Genomic DNA, 26,935 nt, shown 5'->3' on the forward strand with positions numbered 1-26,935 from the left:
TAACGTTATAAAAAACATTCTATCATGAATGATTTTGGTATTTTTATGGTTTTATTTTTTACATTTCTATTTTTGACCACAGTGAAATTTATCCTGGAGTGTGAGATATGAATTTAACTTAATTTTTCCTGGATGGTCATCTAGTTTTGTCAACACCCTGTACCCAATAATCCATCTTTCCCCTTCATATTTGACATGCCACCTTTATCAGATATTAAATGCCTATATATACTTGGGACTATTTCTCTTCCATTGATGTGTCTATATATTCATATGCTAGTACCACAGAGTTTCATCATTATAACTTTTTACTATACTTTAATATTTGTTAGAAAAAACACCTGGGAATGTGGGTTGCCCTTTATTACTCTTCTTTTCTGAAACTTTCCTAGCTATTTTATTTTATTTAATAAATTTACTTATTTTATTTATTTTTGGCTGTGTTGGGTCTTCGTTGCTGTGCACAGGCTTTCTCTAGTTGCAGCGAGTGGGGGCTACTCTTTGTTGTAGTGTGCGGGCTTTTCATTGCAGTGGCTTCTCTTGTTGTGGAGCATGGGCTCTAGGTGCGCAGGCTTCAGTAGTTGCAGCACGCAGGCTCGGTAGTTGTGGCGCACGGGCTTTGTTGCTCTGTGGCATGTGGGATCTTCCCAGACCAGGGATCGAACCCATATCCCCTGCATTGGCAGGCAGATTCTCAACCACTGCGCCAGCAGGGAACCCTGTTTTTGTTTATTTTTATAATAAGTTTTCTAATCATTTGTCTAGTTTCCCCCCAAATTTAAATTATATAATATAAATATTTTTAAGATAATATTAAATATATAACTTTAGGGTAAATTGACATCTTTATGATATTGAGTTTTCCTATTCAAGAATTGAGTGTGAGTTTTCCAATTGTTCAAATCTTTGGTGCGCCTTGGGAGACTTTATAGATTTATATGGATTTTACACAATTGTTTTAAAATTTAAGCTGAAATGTTTTGTCTTTTTATTATCATTGGGGGTTTTCCAAATTCCTGTTTCAGGAAAGGATCCTGCCACCCCTTTAGTGTCTCCTTTTACCTCTAGGATTAAATCTAAACTTCTTAGCTTTTCCTTCAAGGCTTTCCACATCCGATATAAAAGCTATTTTCCACATGTTTTCTTCTTACCTGTAGCTAATCAACAACCCCTGAACAAGCTCCATCCTTTTATGCATTCCATCTTGTGGCTCCTCTCCTTCCCCTTCTGCCTGTGCAAAGTGGTTTTCTTCACGAGCCCCGCCTTGAGTGTCCCAATTGGAAATGACCTCTCTCCTCTTTCACCCCTGACCATTTATTGTATGTGCCATTTATCTGGTAACTAATCCAATATTACCTTGCGACAGCCTTTGTATTATTAAATGAACTGCCCTTTATCTCTTGTGTGGTTGCAAAACCATTTGTGGGTCTGTGTCTCGTTTCCTCAACTAGATTGCGAGGCCCTTGGGGAGCGTGAGCCTGCCTCGTGCTCCCTGCAGCATCTGGGCCCTATAGGCAGTAACGATAGTAGCAGCAGTGATAACAGTGATAGTTAATGTTTACCTCAAGCTTTCTTTCTGTGTGCTGGCTACTGTTTTAAGCACTTTCCATGTATGAACTCATTAGTGGGTAAACACTTGAGTTTTGCTGGGTTTATCTGACCTTAAATTAAACCTTTGAAGGGGGGACATAAAAGAAAGGGCACTTGGTCACAATATCCAGACAGTGACTCTAGCTAGCTGGTCAGAGAGGAAGGGGAGTTTTGTAGGGAAGAAGGAGGCTGGCCACAGCCTAGGAAGGAAAGGGGAGAGGAACAGGCAGCAATGGAGAGGCCCTGAGCTTGATGGTTGCAGAGATGTGAGTATTTTCTGAGGTTCTGGTAGCTTTGATTCAGGCCGTGCTGGTGGACTTGCCCGCTTCCCCTTCACTGGCAGGGTTAGGGCTCTGGAAATAAGGCCTGGCCCATGGCAGGGCCTTGCTAAGGCCTCTTTTCCACGGCGGTTCCCTGCAGGATGGCCCAGGTCTCCTGGGGACGGCAGGCCCAATGCTCAGCTGCCTCCGCGGCCTGTCCACACACTCCGGGCCTCCTGCCTCTCCTGCACTCAGAACGCTCCACTGAGTGCCTGCTGGGAGTGGATGCACTGAGCAGCCAGGGCTATGAGCTGATGGAAATTAATCCCCACCCCTGGGCCTTCCTCTCCTTATGACCGTCATGAGCCTCGCAGAACCTTTCCCCTGTCTCAACACTGCAGACTGTTTTAGGGTACTGGGGTTCCTGGGCAATTGCACCCCAGCCTTCAAGTAAAATGCAGCCAGGAGGCCTCCTACCTGAGCTCTAAACCTGCAGCTCCAGCATTTTGGGGCCCAGGGAGCATTATTTGTGTGTTGAGAACTGGAGCGATCTAAGGGTGATTTACATCTGCACCGATGTGCGTGCCAGCCCGGCAGCCTAGAATTAAATTCCACGGCCCAGCTCTTCCTTACACTTTGCTGAGCACAAATAAACAGGTCTCAGCACCCACATAACGAACTCTTTAGATTCTTAAAGACAAGAAAAGGAGATGGGAAGAAAGGACTTTGACTTTTTGAGACACTTACCTCTAGAGGGGCAACAAATTTCAGCCCCTTAGACAAAGCGCCACCACCGGCTGGAAGGGTTAGCCTCTTACAGCACAGATCCGGTCTCTAGGGAGAGCGTCGTGGGACTGAGGCTGGCTCTGTCGAATCTAAACATGCTCCAGCATAAATGCAATTGCTTTCCGTCCAATATATCATCAGAACTTTAGTTACATTTTGCTGAAGCCGTCCTTGAAATCAGGGAAGTGGTCCAATAGAGTAAGGGGGCTTTTCCCCCTGAAACGTTGCCCAGGGGCCCAGGACAAACAAGTGGCATTTTAACTTTATATTTATTACAGATTTGTGGAGTCACTAGGAGTATTTTTGCTCTTCTTGGAAGTCTTATTTAGATGGCTTCCGTAGAATTCTTTTCATGTGACTCCAGCACTCATCATATTTATAACGGAGTTTGCGTCAAGGATGGGGGCGCCTTCGTGTCCTTGGCTGCCTCCCCCTCCACCCAGAGCCTGGCACCTAACAGCTGTACAGTGAACAATTGCTGAATGAATGAATAAGCGAATAAAGGGTCTGAGTTCCTAACACCAAAATAGCCATGAAGTAGGAAGGAATTTGATGCTGTGAGCCTCAGACACTGCCAGGCTTATACCCTCGAGGCCATGCTGGCTGGGCTCCTCTTTTTGTTGTTATTAAGTCAGACATTTAATAATTTAACAAGCCAGCCCTTCCACAGTTTGGGCTCAGCTGAGCAGACGTTTAGCCTGTTCCCACGGCACCTACAGTTTCCCCTGGCTGGACAGCTCGGAGTCTGCCCTGGCTGTGACCAACCTGAACACACTCTCCCCAGGGACCCTCCATGGCCCCCCCCCACCCCAGGGACCAGGCCCATGACCACATGGCCTGGTCATCTCCTGCCTAGAATCCTCCGCAAGAGTGCCCAGAAGCAGGTTGCCACAGACTGTTCACTAAAGCAAACTTCTCTTCCTGTTTCTATCTTTTCTGCCCCTCTTCTCTCTCTCTTTCACCCTGTCCCCATTCTTTCTGCTATCCCAGCCTCTGTCCTCTCTCCAGCATCTTGATCAAGCTTCCCAGCCCTAACCATATAGGTACCAGCATTTATTTTACAGTACCCTGCATATATTTTAACAGAGGTGTTAAAAGGTAGGCCAGGCCTTCCCTGGTGGCGCAGTGGTTGAGAGTCCGCCTGCCGATGCAGGGGACACGGGTTCGTGCCCCGGTCTGGGAAGATCCCACATGCCGCGGAGCGGCTGGTCCAGTGAGCCATGGCCGCTGAGCCTGCGCATCCGGAGCCTGTGCTCCACAACGGGAGAGGCCACAGCAGTGAGAGGCCCACGTACCACAAAAAAAAAAAAAGGTAGCCCACCCGAACTGGTACAGCCTGGGCTGGAAGCTTGGTTTGGTCTGAGGCTGATTTAGGCTGGGGGTGGCATGTCAGCTTCCCGGGTCTGAAGATGGAAAATCCTGCCTGCCACTCTGCGGGAGCGAAGGAGAGCTTAGTGCCATGCACAGCCCCCAGCCCAAGCCCCCACTACCCTTCAGCCTACATGGATCACACATTCCACATGATCTCACTGTTTCCATGCGCCTCTCTCTCCTCCACCTGCCAGCAGCTCCTTGAGGGCAGGCAGTTTGTTCTTTTATGTCTCAGCAGGCCTGGCGTAGGAGCTGAATAAACCTCTGCATGGTAAGCTACAGTGCAGCTCTGGAGACCTACTGTGTGCCAGACTCCAGGCCTTGGGGATTCAGAAGTGAACAAGACAGACAGATTTTGCTGGGCTCAAGGAGCCTGCAGGCTTTCAGGAAAGACAGACTTTCGACTAATTTGAATATGAGGAGAGAGAAATGAGAAATGCAGATGCAGGGGTCGGGGCACACAAGGAGAGACAGAACCTAGGCGAGAGGTCACAAAAGCTTCCCGGAGAAGCCCTGTTTCCTCTGACTCCTAAAGGATGACTAGGAGTTAGGTGAATGGGGTGAGGGCTGGAGGGTCCGAGAGAGAGCATTCTAGGCAGAGGGAGTATTTGTTGGACGGGTGGACGGGTGAACCTGGCATTGAATTCTGAGCTCGCTGGCCCAGTGGTCCAGGGCATTCAGATGCGCACAGGGAAGCAGGTGACTGGACTAGGGGTGTCTTGATACCGTGGTGGTGGAAGTTACCTCTTCATTGCCCCAGTCATGGCACGTGGACCTGTGAAGCCAAAAGGCTATACTCTGGTCAGAAATGTTCCTCAGAAGGGGATGGAATGGATACATTGACCTCCTCTGCCAGGGATGAGGCAACTCTGGGGTCAAGGTGAAAAACCCTTCAGCCCCATGTCACATTGCAAATGGACCCTGCCAACCTCAGGCACCTCACCCAAGGCTCTTCTCCCCACCCAGATGAGCGGGAAGTCGTTCAGAAGAAAACCTTCACAAAATGGGTGAACTCGCACCTGGCGCGCGTGTCCTGCCGCATCACTGACCTCTACAAGGACCTGCGGGATGGGAGGATGCTTATCAGGCTGTTGGAAGTGCTCTCTGGAGAGATGCTGGTAAAGCCCCTTTCCCCAGGCCCAGTGGCTGGTGCTCTGTCCCCTCTTCAGGACAGACATGGTCTGGGGCCTCTCCAGTTCTCATGGCCTTCCAAGGTTTCTCCCTATTCTTTTGGGAGGTTTCAGTACTAATGATGTGAGGTGTCCATGTGGCTGACTGGGTTCTCTGAACGTGTTCATCTAAATATGTCCCAGCATAAATGCCTGGCTTTCCATCTAATATATCATCAAAACATTTGTTAATTTTGCTGAAGCATTTCAGAATTTCTTGCCTCCTTCTGGCCACTCCCACCCCTTCATGCTCCTCCCAGAAGCCATGCAGAGGTCTTGACTGTCTCCTCTTGGCACCTGGTTATCTGTGACTGGCCTGCAGTGGGCCCACCCTCAGCCTCCTTGCGCAGGCTAAGACATATCCCATTACCCAGCTGGAAAAATTTGCCTCCTTCTTGGAACGAGGAGGAAAGTATGAAAGATATTTTCCTGTGTATCCATCACTCTAACAAGTGGAAGTTTATCACAGGCCCTCTTAGTTGGAACCCACCCGGTGGTAATGTTGCCCCTGCAGGAGAACCAGATCAAGGCTCATGTTTTGCTCAGTTACTTCCATTATGACCTTGGGCCTATGAGGCAGGACCTTCTTTGCCTCATTTCCCCCATGTGTAAACCGATACCTGTACCTGATGCAGTAGCCTAAGACCTCAGGGTTTGAATGAAAGGTACCACATTCATCAGTTGCCTTTTCAACTCCAGGCTGAAGTTAAAGAATGCCTCTTACCCCACTAGAGAGAGTTACCGCTAAGAAACCTTCAGATGATGCAGTTACTCATCAATGGTGGGCCCCTTGAGCTTTGACTGAGGCCGTTTGGGGGTGGGGAGGGAGGAGGTTGGATGGCAGAATGGACCCATTATCAGTCACCACACTAAAAGCCACTCTTATCACCAACCAGCAGTAAACAGTTCCTAGAACTGTGCCTAGCACATAGTAAGTGCTCAACGAACTACCTGTTGTGTTACTATATTTGAACCCACTTATCACCCACTCAGAAGCCTTTGTTTAGACCCAGGAACAGTACTGATGCAGCCCACTTGCAGAGCTCTGGGTGCTCAAGAGAGGGAGCCTCTGAACTTTGCTGAAAGGATGGGGTTGAAAAGTGTCAGGGAGTGAGCATGGGAGTTGGAGTTTGGCATGGAGGGTGGTTGCTGATGACCGGAGCTGGTCCAGGCGTGACCATGAGGTTCTTCCATGCCCACGGGGCAATGCTGTCCCTCAGCCAAAGCCCACGAAGGGGAAGATGCGCATCCACTGCCTGGAGAATGTGGACAAGGCCCTGCAGTTCCTGAAGGAGCAGCGTGTGCACCTGGAGAACATGGGCTCCCACGACATCGTGGATGGCAACCACCGCCTGGTCCTGGGCCTCATCTGGACCATCATCCTCCGCTTCCAGGTGGGTTCCCGGGGGGCAGAGGGGGTGGAGGGAGCTTCCCTGGGCCAGGCTGGGTTTGGGAATCTTAGAAAATGGTGAATAAGTGCGAGTGTTTGCACGTTCTGGGAGGCTAGAAGCCCGTCCTGTGGGACGATGCTTATAGGAAGGAGAAACCATCCTGTGCATCGCCAAGTTGCGGAAGCTCAGGATGAGCTGTTCAGTCCATAGCGTAGTCTTTTGAGAGAGAGGATAGAAATTAGTAGCTGGGCTGAGATCTGGCTGGAAGACCTACTTTCGTCCCCTTCCCCCCACATGTGTCACTTTTTGGTTTTTTAAATACTTTGATTCAGAAATTGCAAGAGTGCAGAAGATCTGCTTTTATGTTTTTCACTCAGAAGCTTTTCTCTTCCCACCCTGAAATTCAAGGTCGCTTATTTGTAAGGAATTTAGAAAGCACAAGGGGAGGAAAGCAGAGCCTTCCACCTGCTGGTCTGGGGACAGAAAGAACCTAGTTGGAGGAGGGAAGGGCAGGGAGAAGGAAGATAACACACAACTCCTGGCCTGAAGATCTCACCCAAGTGGTCTTGGGTGTCCAATCTCACTCTCTGAGGGTGTGTACGGTGAAACGGTAATAACAGCAAAATTGGGGAGGATGAAAAGGCAAGAGGAGCTGCTATCATCAAAATACAGTACCTTCCAACATTCATGCCGTTCCATGGCCCAGGTGGCATCGTACCTCCTGAGGAGGAATGAGGGCATCCTGCTGTTTATTCTTGGCCTCCCCTTAGAGTTTCAAGTTGGAGCGGTCTCCTCTGACGTGGAGAAGCTGACCAAGGCAGGGAAACAGGCCTCCAGGACCCGGGGCCTCAGGCTGCGGGGCAGCTGCGGGGCTGGCGACCGGATGGACGGCTACAGAGGAGGAAGGATGGAGGAGGCCTTCCAGGGAGAGCAGGGAGGCTCTGGGTCAGATGCAAATCTAAGTCTTCCCTCTCTTGTTCCTGTGCCCACAGATTCAGGACATCGTTGTCCAGACTCAGGAAGGTCGTGAGACACGCTCAGCTAAGGACGCATTGCTGTTATGGTGTCAGATGAAGACGGCAGGGTATGCCCTGGGGACCAGCCACTACCACGTTCCTCACCAGCCCCCGTGCCTCCCAAGCATTGCCGTCCCCAAGGGACACAGACGCCATCACCCAGAACTACATCCGTTTGGATGTAGTTGATGCCCAGTCTATCCTGACCTGATTCTTACAGGCCCTGAATACAGGATTCTGTCCCCAGATTGCCTGGGTCAGACCGTGGGGTCTGTTGGGGGCGAGAGTCTCCTGGGCCCACCTGATGAGGGGGCCTCTTTGTGTGGCTTAACGGCTACCTTCTTGTTGAAGGGGCTCAGGAAGGGTCCGGTCCCCTCCTCTCCTGGGTGTTGGCCCTGGGTTCACACACCTGTAGGGACCCCAGAGGAATCTGTTTCTTAGCTCTGAATGCTTTTCTTGGACGCAGCTACCCCCATGTCAATGTCACCAACTTCACCTCCAGCTGGAAGGATGGCCTAGCCTTCAACGCCCTGATCCACAAGCACCGGTAAGGGGGGGAGCGGAGCGGGAACCCCTGTGGGAGCCAGGGAGCCCTGGGGGGATGGGACACCTTGCACTTAACATGTAGGCGTCACAGGAATGGTACAGCCGCGGCGCCTTCTCCTCTCCCCCTCGGCATCCTGCCTCCCTTAAATCCCCCTTCCTCACACAGCTCCCTCCTCTGTCCCATCTCCTCCTCTCACTTCTCCGGCTCAGCCACCCACCTGCGTCTGCCCAGGGGCTTTGCCCTTTTGGTGGGGATGCCATGCCCCCTGCCCTCTAACAGTCTGGCTTCGTCCCCAGGCCCGACCTGATTGACTTTGATAAGCTGAAGGACTCCAACGCCCGGCACAACCTGGAGCACGCGTTCGACGTGGCTGAGCGACAGCTGGGCATCATCCCGCTCCTCGACCCTGAAGGTGAGCCAGCGCCCACGAGACCGTCAGGGCGCCTGGAGGAGTGTGGGCCGTGCTGGGAGAGCCGTGGGCGTGGTGGCCGGGCCAGGGCTCCGCTCCGGCCTGCTCTTCAGACCCAAGCTGGTTCCTGACACCTCCCCTGCCTGATTGGGGGCCCACTGTAGTCTTTCCATCCTTTTCCCCTCTTTCATTCTTTGTGGTCCTAATGTGGATTTCATCCTCTCACTAAAATCACAGGCGATTCCTCTTCCACTCTCGCCTGTCACTTGGTGCCTATAGGTGAACTTCGTGCTGGAGACACAGGGAGATGAACCCCCTGAGCTTGACATTTCCAACTTGCAATTGGTCCTGAGAGCCCACCCTTTCCCCTTGCAGATGTCTTCACAGAAAACCCTGACGAGAAATCCATCATCACCTACGTGGTGGCGTTTTACCACTACTTCTCCAAGATGAAGGTGCTGGCAGTGGAGGGCAAGCGCGTTGGCAAGGTACTGAGCTGCTGCGTAACCAGAGTGTCACCATTTCCCTGCTTGCCACGCACAGGCCTTGACTGAGATGCTCCCTTTCTACCCTAAGAGCTTTGTGCCTGGACCCCAGCTGTGGAAGAGGGTGCAAATCACCCCCCACCAACTTCCCCTGAAGCCAAGCATTGCCAGGTTAATGGCTCCCAAGCTGAATTCCAACACAGGTTGATGGTCTGACCCAAACAAGGTCATAGCCCTTAGCTCTGAGCCGACCTTCCACCTGCAGACCCATGTCTCGTGAGCATTCCCACAGGAACAAAACAGGCCCTTTACTTGTTAGTTTATTGTGATTTCAAGCCTCTTAGGCTCCGCAGCCGACTGTACAGGGGAGCCACCCCACTGTACGGACCCTCGTGCCAGAGTCCTTTCCCCGGCTGGGTCTTTTGCCCGTCCAGGGCAGGGACCGTTTCTCATTCATCTTCGTGCACTGGTGTTTAGCAAAGACAATGCCAGGAAGCCTTCGATCCCTAATACCCACTCTTAAATAAACAGGACCTTGGCCTCTCTGGCGGCTGGATTGGAAAGCACAGACAGCTTTCCAGTCTTTTACAGGGTTCGGGAGGGGGGAGCTGCTCCCGTTCCGAGCACAGCCAGGTCCCTCCTGACATGGCCAGCGCACTTCCAGTCCGGCCCCCTGCTCAGCAGTGGTCTTGGGCTCAGGGAACAAACCCAACGTAAACGCTCCAGGGCTCGCAAGGAGGAGGACCACCTCGATTGTGGTCCCGGTCGGCATCCTCACTGGCGTCCTCGCCCTTCTGACGAGGATGAGTCACAAGGTGATTCCTTAGGTAATTGACCACGCCATTGAGACCGAGAAGATGATTGAAAAGTACAGCGGGCTGGCCTCAGACCTGCTCACCTGGATCGAGCAGACCATCACTGTCCTGAACAGCCGCAAGTTCGCCAACTCCCTGACCGGCGTCCAGCAGCAGCTGCAGGCCTTCAGTACCTACCGCACCGTGGAGAAGCCGCCCAAGTAAGGGCCTGGGCACTCGGGAGGGCGGGCATCACGGCCGAGAAACCTCCTCCAGGAGGGTGGAGGGCCTGGAGAAGGAATCCGGGAGGCGGCTCCTGGAGGTTAGAGAGCTGCCCATCTGTCAGCTACTTCATCCCATTTTGTCTCCCTGCTCCCAGGCCGTCAGCCTACAGGCAGTGGGCATTGAGTAACCCCTGGCTCATAGCCAAAGAAACACTTTCCCAGATCCCTGAAGGGGAGCAGCAGTGAAATCTCAGACTTCAGGGTATCTTTAAAGAATGTGCTGGAAAGTTCCTCTCTCTTCTGTGCACTGAGCTGCGGGTTTGTTCTTTGGTAATGACCTCTGCATCCACAGCCCCAGAGCTCTCCACGTGAGGCCTTGTTGATCATCAAGTACATCCTTCTTTCTCTCCCATCTGTCACTGCTCATCCATTAGCAGAGCACTCAGTCTGCCTCTCGGGACCTCTGCTTCACTCCAGCGTGTGCAGGGCCTACGTGCACCTATGCACGTGCAAACACAACTGTGCACACGCGTGCACGCGCACACCCACACAGACACGGGGCATTCCAGCTCGCCCGCCCTTAGCTTGGCCAGCTCCCCAGAAATAGATTTCTAGCTCATCGGTGGTAACCACCATCGGTGGTTCCTCCCCCGCTCATTCATTCATGACTGGCAGGCAGGGAGAGGCGAGACACGGAGTCCAGGATGTACTATAAACAAGTATCTGATTTCTGGCCTGACACTAACCCACTTTTAAAGTCCTAAATCCAATACAGATAACATGCCCCATGAGTCTACCAGGCACTGCACACAGGGGTAGCATCTCCTGGCTGCGTAGACAGGGCTCAAGGCCACAGCCCTCCTGCAGGGCCTGTGAGCAGGCAGATGAATTAGGCTGGCCTCAGGGTGGGGACCTTGCTTACCAGCTGATCTCTGACTACTGCGTGATCTCTGACTACTGATCTCTGGAGGTGGAAGTGGGTAAATACTTGGCTACGGGCAGAAATGGGAAAGTACCCAGTTAGTTACCTGGAGCTTGGACCCTGGGTTCCAGAAATCCATCCTGTTGCCAGTTCTCATCTCCTACCCCTAATGTCCTCCCGGAGCCTAGCCTTTCCTCCCCTCTCAGAAGCATCTGGGCTTTTGCACTGTTGTCAGGAGAGCTGACTTATTAGTACTCGGGTGAAAGTTGCTCTCGGTGCGATATCTTCTTACGTGGACAGTGCTGCTTCCACGTAAGAACATACACGGTTTTATTGACTCACTCAACAAAAAACTGAGTAAAGAGCTAGTCAAAAGCCTTCAACTGTTTGCAGAACAGGGAAGAGTTTCTTTGTATGGATTAGTAAAACTTGATACCTATAGGAATTACCAGAACAGTCCAGTTAGCCATTCCTCCGTGGAAGCAAATGACAAGCAAATGCTGCAGTAGTTGTTTTCTCTGGTTTATGTTGCAAAGACTCATCCCCTATTAGATCTCAGCTGGCGAGTATGATAGATTGATAGATCTTTTAACAGGTAAGTAAACCTATGCAGATCCTCTTTACTTTTTTAAGAGAAATGTGTTTTGCTATTCAAGCTCCAAGATGCCAGGGTTCCATGTTCACTTAAAAAAGAACAACTGGCTGGGACTCCCCTGGTGGTCCAGTGGTTAAGACTCCACGCTTCCAATGCAGAGGACGCGGGTTTGATCCTTGGTCGGGGAACTAAGATCCCACATGCCGCATGGCTGACCAGAAAATTAGAAGAAAAAAAAAAAACTGGCTGTGGGAATCTCGACACTCATCTCCCTATCTCTTTTTTCTTGACAGGTTTCAGGAGAAGGGGAATCTAGAAGTCCTACTTTTTACCCTCCAGTCACGGATGAGAGCCAACAATCAGAAAGTGTACACGCCCCATGATGGGAAACTCGTGTCCGACATCAACCGGGTACAGCAACGTTTTCCATTTCACGTTGCAAGTGTGTTGATTGAGTTCCTGATAAGGGCACAGGGAATGGTCCCTGGACAGGGTTAAACCAAGCCACTTTCTGTGGTGTTATTAATGACACACCTGGCTATTGAGGGTGCTCTCTGAGCTTAGCCCTGAGAGGTCAGACTCCACCCACCAAGCATCCCTTCAGCCCCCTGTTCAGGGGTGGAGGGAGGGGCAAGATAGGTGAAGGGGAGGTACTAGGTATAAAATAAATAAGATACAAGGTTTTAATGTACAGCACAGGGAATATAGCCCATATTTTATAACAACTTTATATGGAGTATAATCTATAAAAATATTGAATCACTGTTATACACCTGAAACTAATACAATATTGTAGGTCAACTATACTTCAATTTAAAAAATTAAAAAAGAAAAAGAGGCAGTAGCTGCACATTTCCAGCTCAAAGCTGCCATAAGAATGGGGATGCAGCGGGTTTGCCAGTGGTCCTCAGTGTTGGGTGAAAGCATCAGGACCCCCAAATCCCAAGAGCTCTCCTCTGCCCCTCGTGCAGGCCTGGGAAAGCCTGGAGGAAGCTGAGTACCGGCGGGAGCTGGCTCTGAGGGAGGAGCTCATCCGGCAGGAGAAGCTAGAGCAGTTGGCCCGGCGCTTTGACCGAAAGGCTGCCATGAGAGAGACGTGGCTCAATGAAAACCAGCGGCTTGTGGCCCAGGTAAAGGGGGCCGCACTTGGGGCTGCAGAAGAGGGGGAGCTTTCCAGAGCCCCCAGTAGACAGCAGGGCTGGAGCCCACGCTGGTCGCTCGGTGGCGGCAGCAGGATAAGCCTCTCCACAGGTCTTGCAGCCCTGCTCCCTGTGACTGGGCAGATCGAGATTCACATCTGAAAAGGAACTCTCCCAGACTGACAAAGCCTCATCTTTAGGAAAGAGCCAGACAACCCAAAAATGGCCCCAAAAGTTGTCTCACGTGAGCCAGTGGCGTCACCTAGAGCCAGAGTTCAGGCTGACGTTTCAGTGGTCCTCCGGGGATGTGATGAAAGCAGTGCACCTCGTATGTGTCAGACATGCCCCTTGGACTCTGGCCTCTGGGGCTGTGTCACATTTCACCAGCTGAAAATTGACCCCGGGACTGATTCTCCATGAGAGCATCTGTTCCTTCCCACTTGGAGCTTGGAATCCAATTTCCCCTTTCATCCAGAAAGGGGAAAGCAAGCATTCTGAGAGAATTGGAGAGTGTGCATGTACCCCAGATAGCATGGGGGTAAACCATCTGTGTACAGCTGCATGGTTTCCTAGTGAGAAGCCCCTTCCTGCCCAGAATCGGGCAGGTCCGCACAAGGCCAGGTGGTGAATGCCAGCAGGCGGTGAAAGAGCTCTGTTAGTAATATTCACCCAGTGTTACCCACGAGGATGGCACAGTGAGTCAAATCACAAGCTTCTTGTAAAGGTTCTTGTGAGACACTTAGTCTTTGGAACTTGGCTCTGATAAGATAGGCTGAAAAAGATGGCAGAAGTAACTCGTTGGGAAAGGGCTTTCCCGTCCAGCAGTTGTTCCGGAGGGAACCGCTGTTTCTCTGCGTTTGGGGACCAGCCAGGGGGAGCCTGATTGAGCTGCCTGTTTTCTTCCCTGGGGGACAGGATAATTTCGGGTACGACCTGGCAGCTGTGGAGGCCGCCAAGAAGAAGCATGAGGCCATTGAGACGGACACAGCTGCCTACGAGGAGCGGGTGAGGGCCCTGGAGGACCTGGCCCAGGAGCTGGAGCGGGAGAATTACCACGACCAGAAGCGCATCACGGCCCGCAAGGACAACGTCCTGCGCCTGTGGAGCTACCTGCAGGAGCTGCTGCAGTCCCGGCGCCAGAGGCTTGAGAAGACGCTGGCCCTGCAGAAGCTCTTCCAGGACATGCTGCACAGCATCGACTGGATGGACGAGATCAAGGTGGGCTCAGGCACCCCCATCCCCCGCCCCCGTGTCCGCCTGGGGCTTCAGCACCTGCCCTGCAATGGGAGCGTGCTTCCATAGGCACCTCCCAGCCCCACCTCCCTGAGTCAGAGTGGAGAATCCGAGGCAGCACAGCATCGGGCTGCATCCGCCTCTCAACGGCTTAGCTCACACTGCTCCAGCCCAGATCTTCTGTATTCCCCGTGATCAAGAAATCTGGGATTCATGGTAGCGCAGGTGCCAACCTGCAGGGCCTAGAAGACGCAGACATCCATCAGGAGCCTGGAGAATCAGGCTCTGGGTAATCACGATTTGACTCTGGTGGGAACCCAGACCTCCCGGCACATAGCCACCAAGAAGTCTGTCTCCTCTCCCTCTACCGCAGTGGCTCTCAACTGAGGACGCACATCAGACTGACCACAGAGCTTTCTAAAAATACACATGCCCAGGCCCCAAGTCAGGGACACACATAGGAGACTGAGTATAGGGCTTGAGCTCCTGAAAGGTGCTCCCTGAATGATTTTTTTTTTTTGCGGTACGCGTGTCTCTCACTGTTGTGGCCTCTCCCGTTGCGGAGCACAGGCTCCAGACGCGCAGGCCCAGCGGCCATGGCTCACGGGACCAGCCGCTCCGCGGCATGTGGGATCCTCCCGGACCGGGGCACGAACCTGTGTCCCCTGCATCGGCAGGCAGACTCTCAACCACTGCGCCACCAGGGAAGCCCTCCCTGAATGATTTTAATGGGCATCCCCAGTGGGAACTCCTGCTCTGTAGCTTCTTTCCCGCTGAGCAGCAGCCGTTTTCCAGCTGCATCTGACTCATCCTGGCCCCAACATGCCACGGACGCTCCCTTCAGAGGGGTCTTCTCCTAGCGGGTGGGTTTCTTCACCTCTCCTCGCTCCCTCTACCTTATCTGTCCTCTTTGCCAGGCTCACCTCTTGTCTGCCGAGTTCGGGAAGCACTTGTTGGAGGTCGAGGACTTGCTCCAAAAACACAAGTTGATGGAGGCTGACATCGCCATCCAAGGGGACAAAGTGAATGCGATCATCACAGCCACTCTTCAGTTCACTGAGGAGCCAGGTGAGGCCACAGGTGTTTTCCTGTTGAGGCCTCTGGCTCAGCACTCCAGCACCCCAGCTTGGATAAATCTAGTTGTACAATTCTGCCTCTTTCATCAACTAATGGTGCAAGAAAGAAGTTTGAGGGATAGCAAAATTCTGCAGAGGACAGGCAACTGCTTTGGCCATCTATAATCAGAAGGATTTATAAGAACCAAGAAGGCATGCTCCGTCTTTCATTCTCTCTGCTAGTTCAAGTTATGGCAGAGACAATTTAGGTTTACAGCTTCTGGTCTCAGATAGGTGACCCCCACTGCCTCTTTGAAGAATCATCTTGAAATTTGTGCCTGGTTCTTCTTAAAAATAATTTTACATTGTGCATTTCTAGTGAGAGTTGACCCAACTTTTAACCTCTCTTATTCCTGAATTTTTTGTGGGAATTCATTAAAAAGAACTAACTAAAAGCCTGTCCTCTAAGCAACTGGGAACTGGGACCCCCTGCGTCCAATCCCAAAGCCCCAGTGAGATGGCAGGTTCTAGATAACATGGTCCTAGCCTGGCACCTGATCTGAAGGTTGCCCTTCAGATGAAGCCCTTACCCTTTTTGTCCTCCCTCCTCCCATTCCTCCCAGGGTACCAGCCTTGCGACCCCAAGGTCATCCAGGACCGTGTCAGCCACCTGGAGCAGTGCTTCGAGGAGCTGAGCAACACGGCAGCCGGACGCAAGGCCCAGCTGGAGCAGTCCAAGCGGCTCTGGAAGTTCTTCTGGGAGATGGATGAGACCGAGAGCTGGATCAAAGAGAAGGAGCAGATTTACTCCTCCCTGGACTATGGCAAGGACCTGACCAGTGTGCTCATCCTGCAGCGCAAGCACAAGGCCTTCGAGGACGAGCTGCGCGGGCTGGACGCCCACCTGGACCAGACCTTCCAGGAGGCTGAGGGCATGGTTGCACGCAAGGAGTTTGGGCACCCGCAGATCGAGGCCCGGATCAAGGAGGTGTCTGCCCAGTGGAACCAGCTGAAGGAGCTGGCTGCCTTCCGCAAGAAGAACCTCCAGGATGCTGAGAACTTCTTTCAGTTCCAGGGCGATGCGGACGATCTGAAGGCCTGGCTGCAAGATGCCCACCGGCTGCTCTCGGGAGATGTGGGGCAGGATGAAGGGGCCACACAGGCCCTGGGCAAGAAGCACAAGGACTTTATGGAGGAGCTAGAGGAGAACCGCGGGGTGATGGAGCATCTGGAAAAGCAGGCCAAGGGGTTCCCCCAAGAGTTTCGGGATTCCCCAGATGTGACCAACCGGCTGCAGGCCCTCCGGGATCTCTACGTGCAGGTGGTGGCCCAAGCGGACATGCGTCGGCAGAGGCTGCAAGATGCCCTGGACCTGTACACGGTGTTCGGGGAGACGGATGCCTGTGAACTGTGGATGGGCGAGAAGGGGAAGTGGCTGGCCCAGATGGACATCCCAGACACGCTGGAGGACCTGGAGGTCGTGCAGCACAGGTCAGGGCCGGCCCTTCCCTCTCGCCTCCCCCTACGCGGTCTGTGCTCCTAGTGCTGGAACAGCCTCCAGATCCACAGGGGTCTCTGAGAGGCCATAGGATGCCCTTGGTCACAGAGGCCAGGCACTGAGAGTCACGAGTCCTAATCTGGCTCTGTGGCGCTTGGTACTTCACCCCCTGGGACCTTCCTCAAAATAAGACAAAGGGGCTCTTTCTGGTCCAGGTGTTTGATGACTTTTCAGCTACAGCAGCCTTTGTTCAAATGAATGGTAGATGGAACCCCTGACATATAACACAGTGGAAAGTGGAGTGCTTGTGGTGAAGGGGGCGCGAGAGGCTGGATCCCACAAGCTCTAGCTTTCTTTGGCAGTCCCTAAACCACAGAACCCCGAGGGGCCACAGAGACCAGTTTGTAAATCACCAGTCTGCAAGGCCACTCTCATTTCCATTATTCCGATTCCATCAACACTCTGGCATGGGAGGGCGTGCCCCCAGTCTGTGCGGCGTCCCATCATCCCGAGTACAGAATCCAAGGAGTTGAGGAAAAGAAGTCACTCCTCGATCATGCCAAGGTGGTCCCACGCTGATGCTGGAGGGACCTGGGCTCGTATCTCAGAAGAGTCAGCTTTCGTAACCACACGGTGCCCCTCCCCTCAGCAGCTCTGCCTTCTCCTACCAGGGATGGAGCACCCGGCTGGGGAGGTGTCCTTCAGGTCCAGGTGTCAAGGCAGTGGAATTAGGGTCCATGAGCAGCAGCTGGGGCAGTGGAGGCATGGCAGGTAGTCTCTGTGGCGATTAACACCTCCTACACCTCAGTTTCCCATAAACCTCTCTGTTTAGCCAATTGTCTTATAAGTAACCAGTTTTCTCCCAGCCTGACCCAGGAAATGCTAAACCATGCAACTGGACCCATGAACCAGAAAATAGGGTGTGTCAGCACACCTTTCTCCCCTCTTACCTGGTCAGTGTATTTAGGAGGTGGACGGAGAAAGCAAGAGCTACACGTTCTGGAGACTGGCCGCTGCTGCCTTCCCAATCCTCCTTTTCTCTGTCCACATCAGGTTTGATATACTGGACCAGGAGATGAAGACTTTGATGGCTCAGATTGATGGCGTGAACCTTGCTGCCAACAGCCTGCTAGAGAGCAGCCACCCACGCAGTGGGGAAGTGAAGAAGTGCCAGGACCACCTGAATACCAGGTGGGGTGTGGGCAGGGCTTGGGGCTAAGGGCTTCTTCTCCCGACACCTGACAGAGCCTTGGGGGTGTGGCCCAGAGCCTTGGGGGTGTGGCCCAGGACCACCTGAATACCAGGTGGGCTGTGGGTAGGGCTTGGGGCTAAGGGCTTCTTCTCCGGACACCTGACAGAGCCTTGGGGGTGTGGCCCAGTAGTCAGGATGCCTGCTATGCACTGCCAGGTTTGTACCCTCAGAGCTCTTGCCTCACTCAGCCAGAGTCTCCTTCTGACACTGGAGCTTTAGCAGTAAGGAGGAGAGACCCGTGTGGTGACCAGCCCAGGGAGGGAGAGAGACCTGTTCACAGAGCTGCGCATACTGTGCCTGGGGCAGGCATGTGCTGAGTGATGGAGCGAATGTCCTGAGTGCATCCAGAGTTAGAATCAGGCCATGTGGTACTCATGTCGCATTTCCCTGGACATTCTCAGGCAGGGAAGATTGCTTTCTGAGAGCTCTGAAGTACTGTCCATTAAAAAAAGCTCCTGCTGGCACCAAAATGTAGCATCGGTAATGAGACTGGCTTGAATGAAGAGGAGAATTAGCAGCAAGCCTTGAGCACGCTTCATGGCCAGAACAAAAAACAGGCCCTGAGGAGCCTTTGGAGAGGGGCTGCTTTCAGTACAGGGTGCAATGGCCACGAGTTCCCTGAGGACCTCTGAGGACAGAGCATGCGCCTGTGTCCTGTTTGTTCCCCTGGGTCCTACACGCACAATGGGACGTGTTCGCCATCTCCCCACTACCCCGGTCCCTCTCCCCACACTTGTGCCTGAGCCCTGCTCTGCCCGAGGCAACCTGGGAGGTGGGGTTAGGGAAGACTCAGCTGTAAAGAAAAGGAGCAGCACAGTCGGGGCTTAAGAGGAGGCAAGGGGTGACTTTGGAGCCACTATCATCTGAGCGTCCGAAGAAAGGGACTGTAGTTCAGGAGGGTCCTCCGTCATCTGACGTTTATGCCGGGGAGGAGGGTGCCTCCTTGTTCTTCTTTTAGGTTTGGAGGTAACGGGACGCATGTGCGTGCATGTATGTGTGTGCGTGTGCACGACACACAGGAAGAGCTTGTCAGCTGCTTTGATGAGTTATCTCAGAGAATGATCTTACAGACCTCTAAGCCATACACCATCCTAAGTGTAATACACCAAGATACTTATCCTCAGGTGAGAGAGAACCTGAGGTGTGAAAAGGTAAAATGGTTTTCCATGACATCTGAGCGTTGAAAGGTACCTGAGCCATGTACCCCAGACAGCCTGCATCCTGCACAATCATTCCAAGCATAGGGAGCTCGCCCCGTCCCCGTGTAGCACACCCCATTTGGGAGCAGCTCCTTTTGGGTAGAAAGTTTGATCTCATCATGAGTGGAAATCTGCCTCTTTGAAAATCGGGCTCTGCCCGTTAGAGATAACGGAACTTACCCTGATTCTTCTTCCACATGATAGCTCTTCAGGTTTTTTGTGTGTGTGTGTGTGGTACGCGCGCCTCTCACTGTTGTGGCCTCTCCCGTTGCGGAGCACAGGCTCCGGATGTGCAGGCTCAGCGGCCATGGCTCACGGGCCCAGCCGCTCCACGGCATGTGGGATCTTCCCGGACCGGGGCACGAACCCGTGTCCCCTGCATCGGCAGGCGGACTCTCAACCACTGCGCCACCAGGGAAGCCCTCTTCAAGTATTTTTAAAGACAGTTGTCATTCTTCGCCCCATCCACAGTCCTGCCTCCCAGTCGCTGCTGTTCTCTCTACAGGGTGCATCCTCCTCCAACTACGTAGTCTAAATCATGCTTGTTTTTAGGCCAGTCCGGGTTCCTCTCCTTCCCAGTGTCCAGGATGAAAAAGTATCTTTCCCTCCCTCGACTGGCTTAAAGCTTCACATTCTACCTTGTATTATAATTTTGTCCTGAAGAACTTTTCTACTAGACTGTAAGCGAATGAAGAGCAGTATCTTTATATATTGTTCACAGTGCTCCAAGCATTTTGCTGTCTGAGGTTCCCTCTGTTCAGAATATTCTTTCCCCCAATATCCACTTGCCTTAATCCCTCGCTCAGATCTCAGCTCACGTGTCAGCCTCTTGGAGCAGCCCGCACTGTCCACCCCATTCAGAGTATCACTACCTCCTTCCCATCCAGCTCCTCTGCCTCCATCCTGTTATCTTGCTTTCGTTTTTTCCATTGTACTTGTCACCACCTGATGGATTAAACACTTATCTGTCTCTGCCCACTCGAATGAGAGCACTTTGCTTTGTTCGTTGCTACATGCCCAGAGCCTTGAACGGGGCCTGGCACAAGGCACTTGGTAGCTGTGTGATATAACACAGTGAATGAGTGACCGGGGACAAAACTGATATATCTTCTGCCAGGCTCGGCACATATGAGTCATTCAAACACTTACTGAATGTGTGATTACCTCCCACCACATGCCTTCTAGTTGACCAACATTTTCTTAACAATCTTGGGCCCAGGACCAAACCTGGAGTCCTGACATGGTCTGGCCAGTGCTGCCTAGAGCAGTTCTATCAACTGCCTTCCTTTTGGAGATGGTGCAGTGGAGGGGAAGGGGGGTTCAGGAGGTAGACTAGACCCAAACCTCACCCTGTCCCCTGTGTGGGCTCTACCTGGTGGCTGCAGTGAGGCCCCACCGGGAAAAGTCTGGAAAACCGCCATGGAGCCACTTGTCCAGGGGCACCGCCAGACCCTCTCCTGTGGCTTCTGGACGGAGCCGGGAGATCTCACAGCCCTGGAGTGCCTTGCTATCCTTTCACAGTGGCTTCAGACCACCTTGGAGGAAATCTTCCGCTCCTTTCCCTTGAGGTCCAGCCTCAGCCGCATCCACGCACCAGGCACAGAGCTACCCAGAGTTGAGGGACTTCACGTCTGGACTCTCCCTCCTCTCTTTCCTGGAATTCCCAATCCTTCCTCTGGGCTGTTTTTGCTCGCTCTCTCTCTCTCTCTCTCTCTCTCTCTCTCTCGGAATTCCCGATCCTTCCTGGCCCATCTCTCACTTCTGTTTGCAGGCCTGTCTTCCACCCCCAGACTAGCAGCCACGGTCACCCTGGGAACGCCCACAGTGTGCTCTGCCCAGCCCATCTGCCTCCTGCCTCCACCTCCATCCCCCGGTGCTGGGACCGCAAAGATGAGCGAGCTACTCGGGGCCCCATCCTTAAATAGATCACTCCCATGGACGCACTGGAGGTTTGCCCATTGAAATACAGCTCAGATGACCACCATGAGATTGCTATTATCCCTCCTCACAGCTCCCTTAGTCCTCTCTGCCTGGTATGCGCTATGTACGTAGTATTTTATACTATCGTTTTTTGGTGAGTTTGTCTTAATTTCTCTCTAACCCATACACTCTGTGGAGCAAAGTCTAGCTATGACTGTATCCTCCCAAAGTCTAACATAATGCTTATACATTGTGGATATTCAAGAGAGGTAGGCTCAATTAGCGAATGTGTGTTCAGCATACTATCGTGTGCATCTAGATTACGGTGATGCAGGATGAGTAAACCTGGGTCCACGGGAGGTGTCCCTGGTGGTCTGGGCCCAGGCTAATGGGCAGCTCTTTAGAAGAAGCTTACTGTGGGCTGCAGGCCAACCCCAGGACATCTGCCCAACATCTGCACCCTCCCCAGTTTCATTCCAGACTGCACATTGAAGGTTAAGATGATGTTTTAATTATAATTCCAGCTTCTCCTTCCCCCTTCCTCTTCCTTTTCCTTCTCTTCACCAGGACTCTTTTGTTTTAGAACCATGGTGGCTTTTCTTAGGCCCTGGGCACTTGGAACTTGGTCTTAGGCATTTGTGTGTTTCCTCTGGGGAAGCTGGGACCCTGTGTCCTAAAGCATTCTTGAGGTTGATAATGGGAGGTTTCTAATTATTTTCATGACAGGTGTACCTCGGAGATATTGTGGGTTCAGTTGAAGATCACCCCAATAAAGCAAATATCAAAATAAAGAGAGTCACACAAATGTGGGGGGTTTCCCAGTGCATATAAACATTGTTTACAGTATACTGTAGTCTATTAAGTGTGCAAAAGCATTATGCCTAGAAAAACAATGTACATACCTTAATTTTAAAATACTTTATCACTAAAAAATGCTAATCATAGGAGCTTTCAAGGAGTCATAATCTTTTTGCAATAGTAACATCAAAGATCACTGCCCACAAGTCACCATACAAATAAAATAATGCAAAAGTTTGATAGTGCAATAACTACCAAAAAGTAGTACAGAGACATGAAGTGAGCAAATGTTGTTGGAAAAATGCCAGGGATAGATTTTTCAGCAGAGGGTCACCACAGACCTTCAATTTGTAAAAAACAAAAAAACCCTGTAATATCTGTGAAGCACGATAAAGCAAGGTATGCTTGTATTTTTCAAACTCTGGGGAAACTGTACGTTTGCCTGAAATTCAACTACATATAGAGCTTACATACAGAACATCATGTTCCTTTACTGATGGTTGGAATAACATCACAGCTCACCTCCTGCTGATGGAAAGCTCTGATTGGCAGTTATGTTGTCTTGAGTAAAATTGGATAAACATATTTTACTCATGACAGTTTGTTGGATAGATGACTTGTTTCAGCATGTAAGGCCTATCAGGAGAGACTCTGGAAGGGAAATCTGGTGTCCCTTCTAAATGTGGAAGGGACACCCTGAGGGAAGCGTTAAGGAAGACGGTGTCTCTGTGTCCCCCATCTCCCTCGGCAGGTGGCAGGAATTCCAGACCATGGTGTTGGAACGGCGGGAGGCTGTGGACTCGGCCCTCCGGGTGCACAGCTACTGTGTGGATTGCGAGGAGACCAGCAAGTGGGTGATGGACAAGACAAAGGTGGTGGAGTCTACAAAGGACCTGGGCCGGGACCTGACAGGCGTCATCGCCATCCAGCGCAAGTTGTCGGGGCTGGAGCGTGACGTGGCCGCCATCCATGCCCGCGTGGATGCCCTGCGGCAGGAGTCGCAGCAGCTGATGGAGTCACACCCTGAGCTGAAGAAGGACATTGGCCAGCGGCAGGCGTATGTGGAGGAGCTGTGGCAGGCCCTGCAGCAAGCCCTGAAGAGCCAGGAGGCCTCGCTGGGGGAAGCCAGCCTGCTGCAGGCCTTCCTGCAGGACCTGGATGCCTTCCAGGCCTGGCTGTCCACGGCCCAGAAGGACGTGGCCTCCAAGGACATGCCTGAGTCCCTCCCAGAGGCCGAGCAGCTCCTGCAGCAGCATGCGGCCATCAAGGACGACATTGACAGGCACCAGAATAGCTACCAGCAGGTCAAGGCATCCGGAGAGAAGGTGATCCACGGCCAGACGGACCCGGAGTACCTGCTCTTGGGCCAGCGGCTGGATGGCCTGGATAAGGGCTGGGATGCCCTGCACCGGATGTGGGAGAGCCGCAGCCATGCCCTCACCCACTGCCTCGGCTTCCAGGAGTTCCAGAAGGATGCCAAGCAGGCTGAAGCCATCCTCAGCAACCAGGTAGGGCGAGGCATTCAGGGCCAGGGGCCAGGGGGCATCTCTCAGGGCAATAGGGAATTTATGTCGTAAGTCTGCAACAGGGCTCAGGGACCAAATTATGCTTTTCTTGGACTCTCTCTAGCCACTAGTTCGGAGGACAGTCCTCTTCGTTCCTTATCATGTGCCCTTTCCAGCCCCGTGTCACAGGCTACGTCTTGTTCTTGGGCCAGTTAGAGGCTAGTGAAGTGAATTTTTCCCTGGGTGGTTACCCTTCCATGTGGCTTCAGGCACCCTGTTGATCAGATGCCCCCGAGTGGGGGTGGGGAACAAGACCCAGGGAGCTCCTTCCTTCCACAGCTCCGGGGGTACCATTCATGCTGTCACTTGCATGGCTGCACACGGTGCGCCTGCCTGGCGGGTGCCCTCACCGCCTCCTCAGCTTGTCTTCATGTTTGTTCTGGAAACTTGCTTCAACAGGAATACACTCTGGCTCACTTGGAGCCCCCAGACTCCCTAGAAGCTGCAGAGGCCAGGATCCGGAAGTTTGAGGAATTCCTGGTGTCTATGGAGAACAACCGGGATAAGGTTTTGAGTCCTGTGGACTCTGGAAACAAGCTGGTAGCTGAAGGAAACCTCTACTCAGACAAGATCAAGGAGAAGGTGCAGCTGATTGAGGACAGGTACCCTCCGCCCCTAGGGTCACGGGGCCCGGTAGGGTGGTGGTACAGCGCTCAGCACCATTGTGACTGTGGCTCCGGCTTCCCTTCCAGGCACAGGAAGAATGACGAGAAGGCCCAGGAGGCCTCAGTCCTTCTGAGAGACAACCTGGAGCTCCAGAACTTCCTGCAGAACTGCAAGGAGGTGAGGCTCCAGCCAGGCTGGCCACTTTGCAGGAGATTCCTTCTAGAAGCAGAGCGTCCTAGAGGTGGGAAGTCCTTTCTAGACTCAGGAGTCTGGATTCCAAGTGGGGAGCTCTGGGCACTTGACAGCTTAAGTCCTTCATCCTCTAGAATCTTTGGTTCCACAATTTCTTTTTCAAATCTGTAAAGATAGCTTCTAATTTGTCAAGTCCAGGGCAGGCTTTCTCAAAAAGTGGCCTGAGGACTATCTGTATTGAGTCACCTAGGGCCCTGGTCAGGGTCGGCCTGAAGGTCATGTGACCTGTGCATTCATACAGGGCCCCGTGCTTACAAGGGCCCCATGTTTAGTTTAATGCTCTCCTGTTGCCATCTTGAAATTCTTTTTTTTTTTTAATAGTTTTCCTTTAGCAGATTCTACTTTCAAAAAAAAAATTTGTTTTACATCTTTCTTGGAGTATAATTGCTTTACAATGTTGTGTTAGTTTCTGCTGTACAACAAAGTGAATCAGCTATATGTATACATATATCCCCATTTCTCCTCTGTCTTGCGTCTCCCTCCCACCCTCCCTATCCCACCCCTCTAGTGGTCACAAAGCACTGAGAAATTCTTAATAATTTTGAATATTTCCATTTTGCACGAGGCCCTGCAAATTATGGAGCCAGTCTTGGCTCTGGTTAGATGCAGACTCCTGGGCCCCACTTGGGCCCAGATGAACCAGAACTTAGGGGGTGAAAAAGAGCAGCATTCTCAACCAACCTTCTGGTTGGAGAACTGCTGACTCAGAAGCTCCTCGCTCAGCTTGGGGAGAGCTGTACAGGAAGGTCTTTAACCTGCACTCCTAGGTCCTTCCGTGAACAGTACTTCCATGTGGAATGGGGCTTCCCCCGACTTCTTTCTTGCTTCCATCCTCATACCCCTTTCCTCTCAATCCAAATGACTTTGTTTTCACCCACCTCTGCCCTTGGTACCCACCAGGCTTATTATGGTGCCAGGACATCTTGGAAACATCAGAGGCTCATCACAGTTCTTCCTTCATTGTTAATTATAGGATCTGCCTTGGCTTTTTCCTCAGAGAACATTTTCTCCGTGTTTATTAATGATTTCTCCCCCTACTGCCAAAGGGTTGATTTATCCATCCATTCAGTAAACACTTGTTGAGTTCCTGCAGTAGGCCAGGCCCTGTCCTCGGTCCTGGAAATGTGGAGAGAAGTATAAATATACCTGGTGTCATACTGCACACACTCTAGAGGGGAAGACACAGTAGTGCCTGTATTTTAACCCTGAGACAACGCAGGTTAAGTTTCCTGTGCTGGGAGTTAGGGATCCAGCGTTGGAGGGGAGTACTCTGCTGTGCTCATACTTCCTCCCCTTGGTCCTCTTCTTCCGCAGCCAGAGCTAGGCGGCAGTCCTGCCCTGAGCCCCTGGCCAAAGAAGGACACTCGGGGACCATTGAACCCACTCTTTCTGCCCACAGCTCGCTCTCTGGATCAATGACAAGCTGCTGACATCTCAGGACGTCTCCTATGATGAAGCTCGAAACCTTCACAACAAATGGCTGAAGCACCAGGCGTTCGTGGCCGAGCTGGCTTCCCACCAGGGGTGGCTAGAGAACATTGATGCAGTGAGTAGGGCGAGCGTTTGGGCTCTCCGCTCGGGATGCTTCCCTGAGCAGCGCTTCACACAGGGCGTGGACACTGGCCCGCAGCTTGCTGGACGGTGTAGAACCTGAGCGTGAGAAACTTCTCCAAATAGTAGTTAGACCTTCAGAGCTCCTGATACGTCCAGTCTTATAAAACCCGGTCAGAATGGGTGCCTCCTCTGGGTCACCTGAGTCTGGGGACAGTCCAGGACACTGAGGACACAGAGTCAGAGCCTCAGCTTTCAGTGCTAGGAGGGCAGTAACCTCTGTCTGCCTTCCATCGTCCACACCAGGGCCCCGCACTGTCCTGCCCAGGGGCAGGGGAATATGTGAGATGAGCAGAATGGACCAGGGACGACTGACCCTCACTGTTTGGATGGGCAAACCACCAGGGAGTGGTCATTCGTACCAAGGGTCCCCCCTGTAACAAGCTTGCCCAGGGGCCCAAGTCAGAATGTGGCCGGAGTTAGATCTGGGAATAGGAAGGGAGGTACCTCTGCCCCTCCCTGCTGTGGCTATCTGGAAAAAGCGGGCCTAGGGCCACACAAGGCTGTGTCCATCGTGGCTAAGGGTGCAGGCTCCGAGCCAGGCTGTCTGACTTCTCAACCTCCCTGCGCCTCAGTTTCTTCATCTGTAAAATGAGGATAATAACGGTACCCACCCGAGGGAGTTGTGAGCATTAAAGCACTTAGAATATTACTTGGCAATTATTAGGCACTCAATAAATATTAACTATTATTAGCAAGTATGTATTCCTAGGCCCAAATCATCTGTAACCTTCCGAAAAAGATACATTTATGTGGGTGAAAACCAGACAAGACAAACTCAGCAACTAAAAGATACCACTGAAGGTCAGTGCACGGATTCTGGCAAGACAATTAAGAGAGGGTGAAGGAATTCCCTGGCAGTCCAGTGGTTAGGACTCTGCCCTTTCACTGCTGAGGGCCCAGGGTCAATCCCTGGTCTAGGAGCTAGGATCCCGCAAGCTGCGCGGCACGATAGATAAACAAACAAACAAACTCACAGGGAGGTTTCCATGGTGGTTGTACCTGGGTGGATCTTGAATCTTTTTTTTTTTAAATAACTAAAAAAAATTTTAGTACTAGCTCATTCTTGTCTGCAGCTCCCTATGCTACAGTCTCCCTGAGTCATTTGCCCCAGACACGCTCTCCCTGTCCCACCTTCTACTTCTACTGCAAATAACTTCTACTTCAAATAACTCCGCAAATAACTCTGGGGGTGCAGAGTCTTCTACTGCAAATAACTCTGGGGGTGCAGAGTCTCTCAGCCGAGCC

At 52.1% G+C, this 26,935-nt stretch overlaps 1 protein-coding gene across 1 annotated transcript in view; it reads left to right on the forward strand.

The window, feature by feature from the left end:
- The window catches only part of SPTB (spectrin beta, erythrocytic), a gene marked incomplete at both ends in the record, with an annotated part of 65,771 nt that overhangs the window by 13,127 nt on the left and 25,709 nt on the right, over positions 1-26,935 (forward strand). The window contains 17 exons of the mRNA XM_082840800.1: positions 4,974-5,125; positions 6,397-6,570; positions 7,560-7,651; positions 8,050-8,130; positions 8,427-8,542; positions 8,915-9,027; positions 9,852-10,039; positions 11,853-11,970; positions 12,531-12,689; positions 13,614-13,916; positions 14,849-14,999; positions 15,610-16,477; positions 17,538-17,675; positions 22,405-23,161; positions 23,618-23,820; positions 23,911-24,001; positions 25,476-25,622. Of these exons, the coding sequence (XP_082696926.1) occupies positions 4,974-5,125; positions 6,397-6,570; positions 7,560-7,651; positions 8,050-8,130; positions 8,427-8,542; positions 8,915-9,027; positions 9,852-10,039; positions 11,853-11,970; positions 12,531-12,689; positions 13,614-13,916; positions 14,849-14,999; positions 15,610-16,477; positions 17,538-17,675; positions 22,405-23,161; positions 23,618-23,820; positions 23,911-24,001; positions 25,476-25,622 (3,851 nt within the window). The remainder of the gene's footprint in view (positions 1-4,973; positions 5,126-6,396; positions 6,571-7,559; positions 7,652-8,049; positions 8,131-8,426; positions 8,543-8,914; positions 9,028-9,851; positions 10,040-11,852; positions 11,971-12,530; positions 12,690-13,613; positions 13,917-14,848; positions 15,000-15,609; positions 16,478-17,537; positions 17,676-22,404; positions 23,162-23,617; positions 23,821-23,910; positions 24,002-25,475; positions 25,623-26,935) is intronic.

The sequence above is a fragment of the Leucopleurus acutus genome (assembly GCF_964270905.1).
Source record: "Leucopleurus acutus genome assembly, chromosome: 1".
NCBI classification, from domain to species: domain Eukaryota; kingdom Metazoa; phylum Chordata; class Mammalia; order Artiodactyla; family Delphinidae; genus Leucopleurus; species Leucopleurus acutus.